Consider the following 15,023-nt stretch of genomic DNA (forward strand, 5'->3'; position numbering starts at 1 on the left):
TAGCCATGACAGAGCAATGAGAACCTGAGGGGATTAACTCAAATAATCATAGATCATAGGTTAGAAGAAAGTAACCTTGCTACCAGGAAGTAAAAAGGATACCTGGGAGAACAGAAGACTGCAGAAACAAAGCCAAGCATCAAGAATGCAAATTATGTCAAAAAGTCAAAGTTAAGGGCATTCTACCTGAACGCACAAAGTATTCACAACAAGGTAAATAATCTTAAGGCACAGAGAGAGATATGTGGGTATGATCTAATTACAGAAACATGGTGACCAGAATGGAACTAAATAGACAGGAATATTTGGCATTTACAAATAACAATCAAAAAGGAAAGGGAGGTGGAATTGCGTTGATAATATGAAATAGGATCAGTACATTGAGAAGGGAAGATCTCATCAGAAGAATGAGTGGAATCTCTTTGGGTGGAATTCAGAAATAGCAAGTGGTTACAGACATTGGTTGGAGTAATTTATGGGCTACTAAATAGCAGTTGCAACATGGGTCATGGGATGGATCGTGAGATGAGAAACTTGAAGCATGCGCAAACAGTAATCATGGGTGAGCTCAATCTCCATATCAACGAGGTAAACCAATTTAACACAAAATGTGTAGAGGCTAAATTTCTGGAATGCGTTAGGGATTGTTTTCTTGAGCAGTAGATCTAAAAGGACCTTTAGGGATGGGGGGGCTAAATATGGTAGAAGTTTCCGTTATGTTTAAAAGTGAGATGGTTCAATCTGATTCAAAGGTGTTAAACTTGAGTAATGAAAATTACAAGAGAATGAGGCAAAAATTGGCTGAGCTGGTTAAGAAAAATACTTCAAAAAGCCTAACTTTTACACAGGTAATGGAGGTCTTTAAAAACATATTATATGGCTTACAGCGACTGTACATTTCTTCAAGGTGCAAAATCTTAAAAGTGAGTCAACTGCATTGATTGTATAAGATTAATATAAATTAATAATACAATACCGGGGGTGGCATGGTGGCTCAGTGGTTAGCACTGTTGCCTCACAGTACCAGGGATTCGAGTTTGATTCCTGCCTCAGGTGACTGTCTGTGTGGAGTTTGCACACTGTCCCAGAATCTGCGTGGGTTTCCTCCGGGTGCTCCGGTTTCCTCCCACCGTCCAAAGATGTGCAGGTCAGGTGACTTGGTCATGCTAAATTACCCATAGTGTTAGGTGCATTAGTCAGAGGGAAATGGGTCTGGTTGGGTTACTCTTCGGAGGGTGGGTGTGGTCTTGTTCGGCCGAAGGGTCTGATTCCACATTGCAGGGAATCTAAAACATGGAGAATCTCTAAATCTAAAATCTAAAGATAAAAGATAAGGTTTATAAAGTTGCTAGAAATAATAATACATACAATGATTGGGAAGTTTTAGGTATACAGTAAAGGAAGTCCAAGAAACTGATAATGAAAGGTAAAATAGAAAATGAATGTAATCTAGCAAAATCTTATAAAAATAGATTGAAATTGGATTTGGATAAGATAAACATGGGTCAATTACAGGCAAAATCAGGAGAATTTATATTGAGGAAGACAAAGATGGTGGAGAAACTAAATGTTTACTGTTTGTCTGTTTTCACAGAGGAAGATACCAGAAATCTTCAAGAATTAGAGATCCAAGTAACAAGAGAGAACAAGGAATTGAAGGGAATTAGAAACAAAGTGCTGGAAAAATTCAGTAGGTCTAACAGCATCTGTGGAGACAGAAACAGTGTTAACATTGGGTCTGATATGACTTTTCTTCAGAACTGAAAGAAGAATCATACGAGAGAGAAACAATTAAAGCCCACATTGACCCTCCGAAGATTAACCCACCCAGACTCATTTCCCTCTGACTAACGCACCTAACCTACGGGCAATTTAACATGGCCAATTCACCTGACCTGCACATCTTTGAACTGTGCGAGGAAACCGGAGCACCCGGAGGAAACCCACTCAGACACGGGGAGAATGTGCAAACTCCACACAGACAATCGCCCAAGGCTGGAATCGAACCTGGAACCCTGGTGCTGTGAGCCACCGTTCTGCAGGGGTTCTTTATTCTGTTCTTTGTGTTCCATTGTGTAATTTTGTGAATATTTTTTTTGACTGTTCTAAAATCTAGTAGTTACCTCACTCTGGGTAATTTTCATTGTACACTTACCGAAACAAATTGCAGTTATGGTCTGGGGCTGGCTGTTTAAGAATGTTTTGAGTGATCTGGCCTAGTCCATAAAAGTTAGCAAAATTGAAGCACATAGGATAACAGACATTAACTGGTGTGGATTAAGGTTTGTCCAACCGACAGAATAAATAACTATCAAATAAGGAGACTGTGACTGGTGGGCTCCTGCAAGGATCAGTATTTAGGCATCAAATTCAGAGACTATACAAATCTAAGTGGGAGTGTAAATTGTGAGGAAGATGTAAAGTGGTTTCAAGAGGATTTCAACAGGCTTAGCAAGTGAGTAAGAACTTGGCAAATGGAATACAAATGTGGAAAAATGTGAGGTTATCCATTTTGGTTGGAGGGATAGATGTGCAAAGTATGTCTTGTATTGTGAGCGATTGGGAAAGTGTCGATGCAAAAAGTCAAGTCACTGAAGGCTAATATAGAGATGCAGCAAACTATTAGAAAAGTTAATGGAGTGTTAGCATTTATCACAGTATGTATAGAACAGAAGTCATGATGCCACAAGAAATATGCCAAAACAGATTACTGATATTTTCAAAAAATGTGTACACTGCCTGGATCATGCTGGAAAAGCCCTGCTGTACTCAGCAGATTATAGTGGCCCCAAGCACAGTGTGTAACCCACCACTGTGAAAGGATAGTCCTGGTCACCAGGTGTACAGCGAGGAGCTGGAACTTTGAGTGGCGGCAGTGGCAACCTAGACAGATCCCTTCTGGGCAGGCTGTCTGTGAAGAACCCGTCGGAGTGCAAAATCAGCAACTAGTGAACCCAGTTCTCCCATCACCATCCATTCCACATCCTAACTTCTTACAGTTGCAATTCTGACATCATCTGTTTGGCCATGATACAAACAGAAGAGCTACCACAAAAATATTCATTCCAAATCAAATCACCAAATCAAATCACACCATTTTGAAGTCAGAAGTATGGCTGTTGGAAGGTCATTGACTTCACCGTGATGGAGAATGCTGATGACCTTGAAGAACTTTATGGAGAGGTTGAATAGGCTGGAACTATTTTATATAGAGGTTTATAAAATCATTAGGGGCATGGATATGGTGAATAGTCCAGGTCTTTTCCCTGGTGTGTGGAGTCCAAAATTAGAGGGCATAGGTTTAAGATGAGAGGGTAAAGATTTAAAAGGTACCTAAGGGGCAACATTTTGACACAGAGGATGGTGCGGTATTGGAACGGACTGCCAGAGGAAGTGGGGGACACTGGTACAATTACAACATTTAAAAGGCATCTGGATGGGTACAAGAATAGGAAGGGTTTAGAGGAATATGGGCCAAATGCTGGCAAATAGGACTAGATTAATATCTGGTCATCATGAGGTAGTTGGACCAAAGGGTCTGTTTCCATGGTGGACATATCTACACCTCTGGAACCACCAAAGCTCTAGACCTAGAAGGCTGCCTGCAGATTACACCATCTTGGCATGGGTGACAGTAGTCTGGCTGGCAACTATTAAGTTCTTTTCTTGGGGTTTTGCACACGAGATGCAATTGGCGCACACCAACTTCTGCAAACAGTTAAAGTTTAATAAAGCTTGTACAAGCTAGGTGACCTCCCTAGGTGTGTGAAGTCAAGTCAGAAGAGAGACCCTGAACAAAGAAAATACATCTCCTTTATACAGGTCAGCTGGCAATGCTTACAGATGCTCACTCAAGACAACCCCCAGCCACTCTCAGACACATTACCCCAGGTACAATGCAGGTACAAAGTTGATACCCGTACTATCTTTGTCTCCTGTCCACTAACATCCTGTGTCTCAATACACGCAGGTCCCCTAAAATAGATTGTGTGAATATCTCAGCTGCCATCAGAGTACGCAAAATCAACTATTGGTATTAAATATTCATTATCACTGTTTGCCTTTCTTCTTCTAGTTCCTACACTACATGTCAAGAGCAATGTAGGGCAAGGTTTGGGTACATACATCAATTTCACCTCGTAAGTCAAAAGTTAACTGAGATAAAGGGGAGCAAATTGGAATTGAGAAATATGATCAAGTTTGAGGTTACTATCATCTTAAGGTTTTCAGCCCTACTGGTGGCTATGGCCTCAACAGGTGGGCATCCTAATAATGGCCAGTACCTTTGGCTTCAAGGGGATTGGGATGTGCAGGGCAGCCAGTAAGCTTCTGCAGCAACAAGCAGTGTGCAGCCTGCTTTTGCAAGAGAGTTGGAACTGTGTCATTGAGTGCTGAGTAACCTGTTTGGCTGCTGACGTTGTCTTGACTAACAACAGTTTGCACATGCTGCGATAGGTAGGTACAAAGTTTGCAGTAGGGTTAACCACATGAGGCTTCAGTGAAGCATATAAATAAATGTTGGGCACGAGACCTAAATGACAGTTTGCTGATAGACAAGTTAAGAAGTGTGGCAATTTAAGCAGTGCACATAGCTATTAATGTAGTTGACAGGATATGGCATTTCAGTATGCATTCACTGACTTTGATCACTCATGAGGGCACTGAACTTCTTACAGCACAACATGCAGACCATCGGTCTCAGATCCTAACCCTGACTTCCAAGGTCTTCTGTTCCTATCGTTTTTTGACTATGTCTCAAGGGCCACCCTGCACTCCTGCAGATACAAGGCATCTCTAATTTTTCTCATCTTTTCTTACATAATTTTAGTGTGCCGCCTAATCATTTCAAAGCCAACTCTTCCACATTGTGACAAGGTAAATGTACAATTATTGCAATACATGCATTATGCAAATTTTGTTCTGCCTGCTTATTTATATTGTTTCTTTACCCAATCAATATTTCGCTTTGGCAGTACACATCAGTAGGAGGCAAACATTGTGAGTGATTAGCACCATTTGTACAGCTTAACACAGACTTGCAATTGCTTAAAGGTGGTGGTGAATTGTGGCTGCTGCTGGTGTGGCTTGAACCTAATCTAATTTGAGAAACAGTGATTCATTGCACAACATGGAAGAGCTGGCTTTGAAACTTTCAATTACTGGAACTGGCAACTGTGATTTTGATCTTCATTAAGAAATGAATGTGCCCTTCAGGTTTCAATAAAGAAAAGAGCTATTGATTTTTATGCTGAAATAACTATTCCTCAGTTCTCCTGTACATTCCAGTATAAATTTCAGAACAAAAGATTGATAAAGTAAATTCTTGTACATGACATGCATTAATATTTACATTGGTGATCACTCTTAATTATGTGGTGGCGGTGGTGGTGGTGGTCAGTTAACTCAGTAGTTGGCTGAACAGCTGATTTGCAATGCAGTGCAAAACCAATGTGGGTTCAATTCCCACAATGGCTGAGTTTACCATGAAGGACAGTCCTGGTCAACTTCTCTCCTCCCCTCGAGCATGGAGACACTCAGATTAAATCAGCGCCAGTTATCTATCTTTAATGAGGGAACAGCTAAATGTTCAATGTACTTATGGTGAAACTTTCCTTCTTATTTATGCTATATGCATGTACATAACTTAAAATTTATCCATGAAATATTATTAATTCTAGGTAATTTATATAAAAATTTCACTTTTTGGTTGTAGATAATTTAAACGTGTAAAATTAAGTGTGACAAAGATTATTTTTATGATCAAATTTACTAATAAGCTTAATAGGTAACATGGTATAATGTATACTAAAACATCCAATTTTCAATAACATAAATTAAAGAAAATCACCAAATCACGACATGGTGGCAAAATGGTTAGCACTGTCTCACAGCGTCACGGACCTTGGTTTGTTTCCAGCCTTGGGCAGATGTGTGTGTGGAGTTTGCATGTTCTCCCCATGTCTGCTTGGGTTTCTCCAGACGCTCTGGTTTCCTCCCACAGCCCAAAGATGTGCAAGTTAGATAGGTGGATTGGCCGTGCTAAAAATCGCCTTGTATTGTCCATGAATGTGCAATTACATGGGTTAGCCATGGTTGAAAACCCCATGCAGGATATGGGAATGGGGTGGACTTGGGTGGGATGCTCTTTGGAGGGTCAGGGCAGAATTGATCAGCTGAATGGCCTCATTCTACACTGTAGGGATTCTACAAAATGCTGGAAATCTGAAACAAAAACCAAAGTGACAGAACAGCACAGAATCTTGATTTGATTTGATTTACTGTCACATGCACCTAAACACAGTGAAAGGTTCTGTTTGTGAGTAGTACAGACAGATCATAGTCTGGGACATGCAGCTGAAAAAAACTTAGAATGAAGCATACAGCATACACTGCACAGATCCATATTAACAAGATCAACATTATTTAAAGTTAGGGAGTCCATTCAGCAGTCTAATAACAGCAGAGGAGAAGCTGTTCTGAAAATTGTTGATCCGTGTTCAAGCTTTTGTATCTTATGCCTGATGGAAGAGGTTGTAGGAGAGAATTACCAGAGGAGGATGATGTTGATCTTTGATGATGTTGGCAGCTTTCCACTGCAAGGAGAGGTGTAAATGAAGTCTATGGATAGGAGACTGGCTTATGTGATGGTGTGGTCTGTGCACACAATCTTCTGTAGTTTCTTACAGTCTTGGGCAAAGCAGTACCAGGCTTCTGTGCACCCAGGCGGTATGCTTTCTATGGTTTATCTATAAAATTCATTTAAGGTTGTTATGAACATGCCAAATTTCCTGAGCTGCCTGGGAGGATGACTGTTGCACCTATGTGGGAGGTCCAGGACATGCTGTAAGTTATTGTCACTCTGAGGAACTTATCGCTCTCTACTCTGTTAATGTAAATTGGGGCATGCTCTCCTCCTTTCTTTCTGGTCAATGATCAGTTCGTTTGTTTTGCCAGCATCGAGAGAGGTTGCCATCATTGCACCATGTCACCCTCTATCTTCTTTCCGTATTCTGATTAATTGTTGTTTGATATCTGTCCTACCACAGTGGTGTTGTCAGCAAACTTGTAGACGGCATTTGTTTAGAATTTGGGTACAGTCATGGGTGTACAGGAAGGGTGAGAATGCATCCTTGGCGCACTCCAGTGTTGAGGGTTATCACTGATCCCGGTCTTTGGGTCAGGAAGTTGAGGATCCAGTTGCAGAGGGCAGAGCCAATACCTTGGTCTTGGAGTTTTGAAATCAGAATGGAGGGGATAGTGTGTTTAATGCAGAGCTGTAGTTGATCATCAGGAGTCTGACACAGGTGTCCATGTTGTCCAGATGTTCCAGGGATGAGTGCAAGGCTAGGGAAATGGTGTCTGCTGTGGACCTGTTCTGTCGATAGGCAAATTGCAGGGATTGAGGCAGGCTGGAAGTTTACAGTTGATTTGGGCCATGACCAGTCACTTGAAGCACTTCATGATTATGGAGGTCAGATGCACTGGGTAGTAGTCAATAATGCGTTTTGCATGTGCTTTCTTAAGTACTGGGATGATGGTGATCTTCTTGAAGCAGGTGGGGACTTCTGGTTGTAGGAGGGAGAGGTTGAAGATGTCAGTGAATACCTCTGCCAACTGGTCCACACAGGATGTAATTGTATGGCTGGGGATTTCATTTGAGCCCCTTTGATTTCCTTGGGTTGACTCCCAGGAGAGCCAATCTGACATCTGCAGCAGTGATGGAGAGGACAGGTTCATCTGGGACAGTTGGGGTAGGTGACACCATGCCACTGGTATTCTGCTCAAACCAAGTACAGAAAGCATTCAGCACATCAGAGAAGGATATGTCTTTGTCCGCTATCCTGCTCTTTGTGCATCTTTGTCAATAGATCTAATATTCTGGATATAGAACTACTCTGAAGGGAAATCTTAAACTGGACCTATGGAAGAGCAATTTGATAATGGAACTTCTGAAGAAAGTGAAGCATGGCACAACTTGGGTTGGAACAGACTCAGAATCCCTGATGCTGAACTAAAAAGTTTGAGGAGTGAATTGGAAAGGTGATATATCCTGTACTTACATGCAGCCAGGAGTGTCTCTAATCATACTGTTAAAATGTAGTAGGAGAATTAGGGGTGTGAATGTGTCTCTCTGTGCAGGTGTGTGTCCATCTGTGTCTCTGCCTGTGTGACACCTAGCTGGGCATCCATCTATGCATGGAAGGGGAGGTGGTCAACTCGATGCTTTTTGTCTAGCCCCAAGGACCTGGGTTCAGTGACATCAGAGGTACAAGATCTCACGAGTGATCAAAGTCATTAAATTCAGTTTCAAATCCTATCTGTTACCAGCTATGCCACTAGCTTCTGTAGTTTTAGTGTAATGTCTAGATGGCAGCACACAATAAAAATACAGTTAACCTGATTTACATACAAAGCCACCAGACAATGGGTTTTGGAGGATAACAGAGACAGGATATGATGTATTGGGACACCAGGTATAAATACATTGCAGGCAAGGCACATGTTATGGAGAGCGCAGATGTCAACTTCGCAGAGGGTAAGAGCACACAAGTTCTGTTGTAAGGGATTTAGTCATTGTAGAGGACTGATGAATACAAACAATAAAATGCTTGGTGCACTGGGTAAGTCAATGTTCAATTGCAAAATGCACAAATCAGTTCAGCCCTAAGATAGCACGGAACCCTGAGTACTGCTTAGGTCTTTTCCTTTCACCATGGTTACACTTATTGAACTGATCTTGATTTTAGCAATGAATGAAGGTTCTCTCAGCTTCCATGAACACTGCAGCAATAGAAGCTCAGTCTGCTGTCATTTAATCTTTGTATGCTGCCATAGTAGCTCAAGGTGCTGCTACCATGGCTCTAAGTATCAGTGTACAAAGGTATGCACAGTATTTAACACTCCTGCAAACAGTTTCTCTGTATGCACCAACATGTAGACAGCTCTTTAAGTGCCTCAGTTTCACCCTTCTAGCAACTAGTCCAGGTTTTTACAGTGTCTTTCGGTCGTATTCAATGTCAAGATTAAGCCCAGTTTAGGCAACCCATTTTTGGGAATAGCTGTGCAGAGGCCTAAAAGCCAGTTATAATTAGTTTAGTTTCTGTAGACATTTGCAAATTGAAACAACTGTGGAAAACACCAAACATTTGTGGAACTGTACAAACAACAAGAACAAGAAAAAAAATCAAGCCAATGATCATCCTTTTATAGAATCACTGAGTCTCTGCAAGTGTGGAAGCAGGCAATTTGGCCCATAGAGTTCACACCAACCCTCTGAAGAGTATCGCACCTAGACCCATTCCTCTACCCTATCCCTGTATTTTCCATGGCCAATTCAACGAACCTGGACATCTTTGGACTGTGGGAGGAAGCCCATGCAGACACGGGGTGAATATGCAAAGACAGACAGTCACCCAATGCTGGAATCTAATATGGGTCCCTGACGCTGTGAGGCAGCAGTGCTAATGGCTGAGCCACCATACTGCCCAAATAGTGCTGGTGGTAGAGTAGTCCTTCAAGTTGCTTAATGTGTGTTCAAAAATGCAAGGTTAGAAGAGGGCCTTATTTGGTATGTAAAATTCCAAAATAGCAGCATTTGGTCAACTCAACGACTGATTGACTGCCAGCTCTGCATACCTCTGAAGGTTGTCAGCTACACCCAAACTACAGGTGCTATTGTGCTCAATTTCATGCTCTATGATTATGTAATGCCCATCGAAAATAAGTATATAGATTCTAGCTAACTTATGTATAGTTCACATCTTCTATTTATGTATCTTATCATAAACAAGTAATTTCACATAATACAATAGCATTGAATGCACAAAAGATAGATGGGTAAAAGGATTGTTTTCCTTGTCTCAAGTTTAAATTAACCAATCAGAATTCATTTTTCATAGATTTCAATATCTAAATAGATAATTCAGAGGCAGCAAATCTTACTTGAATCAGTTATCTCTTCTGAAGGCACTCCAGGGATTTGCATTTGTGATTCGTCCTGATTACTTCGCTTGCTTTGAATTCCAGTTCCCCTTGAAGTTGAAGCTGAACTGTTCCTAGTATTTTAATAAAAGGAGCTGTCAAAACAGACCAACAAACTAATATTCAGACTACAGCAAGGAGGACTCCAGCAGTCACTGGGTTAACTATTCTGCAGTTTCACTTTTTGTTGTACAAAAATATAAATTGTTGGAAAAACTCAGCAGGTCTGGCAGCATCTGGGGAGAGAAATCAGAATTAACATTTTGGATCCAGTGATCCTTCCTCAGTCACTGGACCGGAAATGTTAACTCTGATTTCTCTCCACAGATCCTGCCAGACTTGCTGAGCTTTTCCAGGACTTTCTGTTTTTGTTTCTGATTTACAGAATCTGCAGTTCTTTCGGTTTTTATTTTATTTGGTTTTTGCTGTTTTTTGTTTCTTATAGATTTTACCGTTTATGCATCAACAGCAGATTTAAAGAGTTTCAATGCTTTAATTATGTGCTACAGAGAATATCAATGCATAATAAACTTCCAGACCCTCCAGATACTATATCAAGTCGATAGAAGTAATCAAAATTTTCAGACTATGAGAAAACAACCAAACCTTTAAAAATAAATTGGTGGATATTCATTTTAAACACAATATGAGCATAAGATATGGGAGCAAAACTAGGCCATTCAGCCTATTGAGTGTGCTCTGCTATTCAATCTGCTATTCAATATGTTTTTCAACCCCATTCTCCATGTGATCTTTAATCCTCTTACACTCAATGACTTGGCCTCCACAACCTTCTGTAGCAATGAGTTGCACAGATGTACCACAATTTAACTAAAGAGATTGCTCCTCATCTCAGTTCTATAGGGTCATCTCTTCACTGTGTGGCTGTACCCTCAGGTTCCAGTCTCTCCTAATAGTGGAAAGATCTTTTCCACATCCACTCTATCCAATCCTCTTGGTATTCTGTAGGTTTCACTAATATACTCCCATTCTTCTAAACTCCATTGAGTACAGACCCAGAGTTCTCATGAAGACAAGATCTTCATCCCCAAATCATTCTTGTAAACCTCCTCTGGACCCCTTTGAAGGACAGCACATTCTTCCTTAGGTAGAGAGCCCAAATCTGCTTACAATATTCCAAATATGGTCTGACCAGAGCTTTATATAGCCTCAGCAGTACAGCTCTTGTATGCTAGCCCTCTTGAAATGAAAGTTAATATTGCATTTGCCTTCCTAACTGCCAGATAAACCTGCATGTTAACTTTAAAATAATCCTGAACTAGGAGTCTCAAATTCCTTGTGCTTCAGATTTCTGAAGCCTTTCTCTATTTAGAGAATAGTCGACATCTCTATTCTTTCTACCAAAGTGCATGATCTCAAACTTGTCCAAACTGTGTTCTATCTGCCACTTCTTTGCTCACTATCCTAGCCTGTCCAAGTCTTTCAGCAACCTTCTAACATTACCTGTCTAATCACCTATCTTTGTCATCTGCAAAATTAGCAAAATGCCCCCAGTTCCTTTGTCCAGACTGTTAATGTAAAATGTGAATAGTCATGGTGCCAAAGCTGACCACAACTAAACTCTACGAAGTCACCAGCCACTATCCTGAAAAAGATCCCTTTATCCCAATTCGCTGTCTTCTGTTAATCAACCAATCCTCTACCCATGCCAGTACCTTGTCCCTAACACTGTTGACTCTTACCTTCATCAGCAGCCTCTTGTGCGGCACCTTGCCAAAGGCCTACTGTAAATACAAATAAATCATGTCTCCTGGCTCCTCAAAGAATGCTAATAGATTTGTCAGGCATGACATCCTTTTGACAAAGCCACGCTGACTCAGCCATTTTTCTTAACCATGCATTTCCACAATCTCATCCTTAATAACAGGCTGTAAAGTCTTATCAAGGACCAAGGTCAGGCCAACCAGGCTATAATTTCCCATCTTCTGCCTCTCTCCCTTCTTAAGCGGGGGTATTACATTTGCCATTTTCCAGTCCTCTAGACCCAGTGATTCCTCAAATACCAATACTTCCACAATCTCCTCAGCTATCTCCTTCCAAACCTTGAAGTGTAGCCCAGCCTTTCTGAGTGATTTATCCACCTTCAGAACCTTGTTAGGTTCACCTTCCAATCAACTCTGGTTAGCTCCTCCCTCATTTCTTTACAATTGCCTTTATTCAATTGTATCACTATTCCATCGAATTTAAGCTTCAACCTCTCAAACTGCAGGATGACTTCTATCATATTACCTTTACTTTAAGTTCCCTAATCAAATCTGCCTCAATATACATCACCAAATGCAGAATTCTCTGTTCTCTAGTGGGCTGTATCACAAGCTGCTCCAAAAAACCATCTCATGGACATTCCATAAATCCCTTCTCTCAGGATCTGCTACCAACCTGATTTTCCCTGTCCATCTGCATACTGAAGTTCCCCATGATTATTTCTTACATACCTTTGCTATCTCTTGATTTATTTTCTACCCCATATCCTAACAACTGCTCGGTGGCCTGCACATTAACTTCCATCAAAGTCTTTTATTCCCTTTGTGGTTCCTCAAATTTACCCACGCACATTCTACATCTTCTGACCTACATCATTTGTTGCTGTTCATTTAATTTCATTTCTTATTAATAAAGCAACCCTGTGCCCTCTGCCCACCTATCTCTCCTTTCCATAGGAAGTGTATCTTTGTACACTTAGTTCTCATTCAAGACTCTGTGATACCCACAGAACTATACCCACTAATTTCAATCTGTTACAAGCTCATTTATCTTGTTTTGTACACTGCACACATTTAAGTACAACACACTCAGTTCTGCATTGACCATCACCTTTCTCATAGTTGTTCTCTTGCCGATTGTGCCTGAAATTAAGATCCCTAACCCTTTTCAGACTCGCTTTCCTATTACTTGTTCTGGAAATTTTAATAACCTCTCTAAGCATCTTTAATAACTTCTCTCACATGTAAGTATCCATTCAAAACACTGCAATTTTTCAGCATAAGCAGAAACAGGAATGTAAACAATATGATAAGCATAAACATAAAAATGGAAAATTAACAAACTTATACTAAGCTAGCTGGATCAGTAATATATTTACCATTCATCAGTGAAGTCCAGCTTGATTGTGCTAGTAGTGGTTCCCTCTGTACTATAGTGCAAACTAAGAACTGGTTCAGCACCCACTGTTTTAATGTTGGAATTATCATTACCACTACCTGCGAAAACATGTAAAGTTCACATTAGCAAAGCTCAAATTATGAGGACTCATTAAAATTCTATTATGGCGAAAGAAAGATAAAATACCTCCTAACCCTTCTCTCCCCCATCTAAACTGTAGGTCAAATTTATAATTCCAGAAATCAAATTAATGAATGGTTTCAACATTTTGAACAGTGAGAATTCAAAAACCTTTTTCAAAAATATTTCAGGAATTAAACCAGGAAACAGAAGTTAAGAACCCCTGTCACATATTGAAAAATATTTACATGATAAATGTCAAATTTATTAAAGGTTCAAAGATTTAATTTAGTTGCTTGTTGAATAGAAAAACCTATTTACTAATTCAGTTTTAATTTCTCCATATTCCTCAATAGTACATTCTTACAAAGAAAAATGTGAAATTAAGCGAAAGTATCAAATACAGAAAGGATTTGTTTTGTGCTGATGCAAACAATATATCATTTAAATTTAAATATTGAGAAATATTTATTGCTTATTGAAGTGACAAGTTCTTTGAAAGACTGCGCAAGTTTCTCCAGGATTTGGAGAAGGAACCCACAGTTATAATTGCTGGCAAGACATTAGCAGAATTATGAGAATCATCTGAAGTCAGGTATCTAAATACAAAATTAAATTTAAATATTAGATGGGCCCTCTCCAAGAAAAAGCAGTTTTTTTGATCACTCACTGTAGCTAGGAAGCAGCATACTGACACAGTCTTCAGAAAAGAAAATAACTAAAATACTTATTCTAAATACAAAATTTCAAATAAATAAAACTTAATTCATACATGTCCAGGCTCCTGGCACTGTTAACAGGTTATCCACCAAGCCAGTACTTGCTCTGGAAACTAAATTTTCCCAACTTAGTGGCCATACATATTAGCCCCAAAGAAACCTACTTTTCTGTAAGCAGCAACACAGAATTACGTGATGACATAGCACAGCAGGAAGCCATTTGTTCCATCATGCCAGTGCATTCCAGATAATAAAATGCTGCCCCATTTGCAAAAGAAAACTCCTAACTCAATTGGCAATTACATTAAAATTGTCTCTTTTGGGGTAAAGACTCAAAGAAAGAAGGAAAAGAAGGCAAGAAGTGGAAATTGAAACACTGGTTGCTTCTTACAGTACGCTGCAGGATGGGACAGGTGGGATAAAAGAAAGAGGAGCTGTTGTATGGGACTGCCGTGATTTTAGAATTATACTTGTACAGATATAAAGACAGTTGACCGAATTAAAAATGTGAGTCTCTATTAAATCAAGAAAACATACTTTTCGGATAACAATTTAACTGAGTTGATACTTAGATGGAAAATCAGTGCACTTTTTTTTGGTGGGGGAGGGGTGGTTGTATTGATTAGTTATGGTTTGAAACCAAGTGCAAGCATCTCAAACTGCCATGACGCCTTTTCTTCCTTAGGCTTTTCGTACAAAAAGTGAAACTGACAGATAACCGAAATTTAAAGGAAGTGATAATCATGGAGTAAGTACTGGTAGTGGGGGCATAAGGAGGGGAAGGAGATGGACAGTGTGTAGTCAACAGGGTTGCAGGATGCTGTCGTTGAAGATGATCAGAGGCAATGGGGGTGGTCAGAGACACCGATAGATAATGGACTGGTCAATGCAGATCTGGGGTTGTGTGATAGGGGATGTTTACAGAGTAAGATCCATGGGGACCATGAGGAAATGCTCCTACTCATCCTGACCTGCAGACATTGTTGAAAATGATTCAATGTACTGATCCAGCCCCTTTACATTTCTTTTCACTTGGAGTGTTTCTGGAGGTCCAGGAAACCTGGCGAATGTGTATAAGTG

The 15,023-nt window shown here is 40.2% G+C and overlaps 1 protein-coding gene across 7 annotated transcripts in view; it reads right to left on the bottom strand.

Moving 5' to 3' along the window:
• dcaf6 (ddb1 and cul4 associated factor 6) overlaps positions 1-15,023 on the bottom strand; it is a 225,207-nt gene that overhangs the window by 67,360 nt on the left and 142,824 nt on the right. For all 7 annotated transcript variants that reach the window (XM_072585183.1, XM_072585182.1, XM_072585186.1 and 4 more), the window contains 2 exons: positions 13,085-13,202; positions 9,943-10,055 (listed from right to left, as the gene is read on the bottom strand). In XM_072585183.1, coding sequence (XP_072441284.1) covers positions 9,943-10,055; positions 13,085-13,202 — 231 coding nt within the window. The remainder of the gene's footprint in view (positions 1-9,942; positions 10,056-13,084; positions 13,203-15,023) is intronic.

This window comes from Chiloscyllium punctatum, chromosome 15 (genome assembly GCF_047496795.1).
Source record: "Chiloscyllium punctatum isolate Juve2018m chromosome 15, sChiPun1.3, whole genome shotgun sequence".
NCBI classification, from domain to species: domain Eukaryota; kingdom Metazoa; phylum Chordata; class Chondrichthyes; order Orectolobiformes; family Hemiscylliidae; genus Chiloscyllium; species Chiloscyllium punctatum.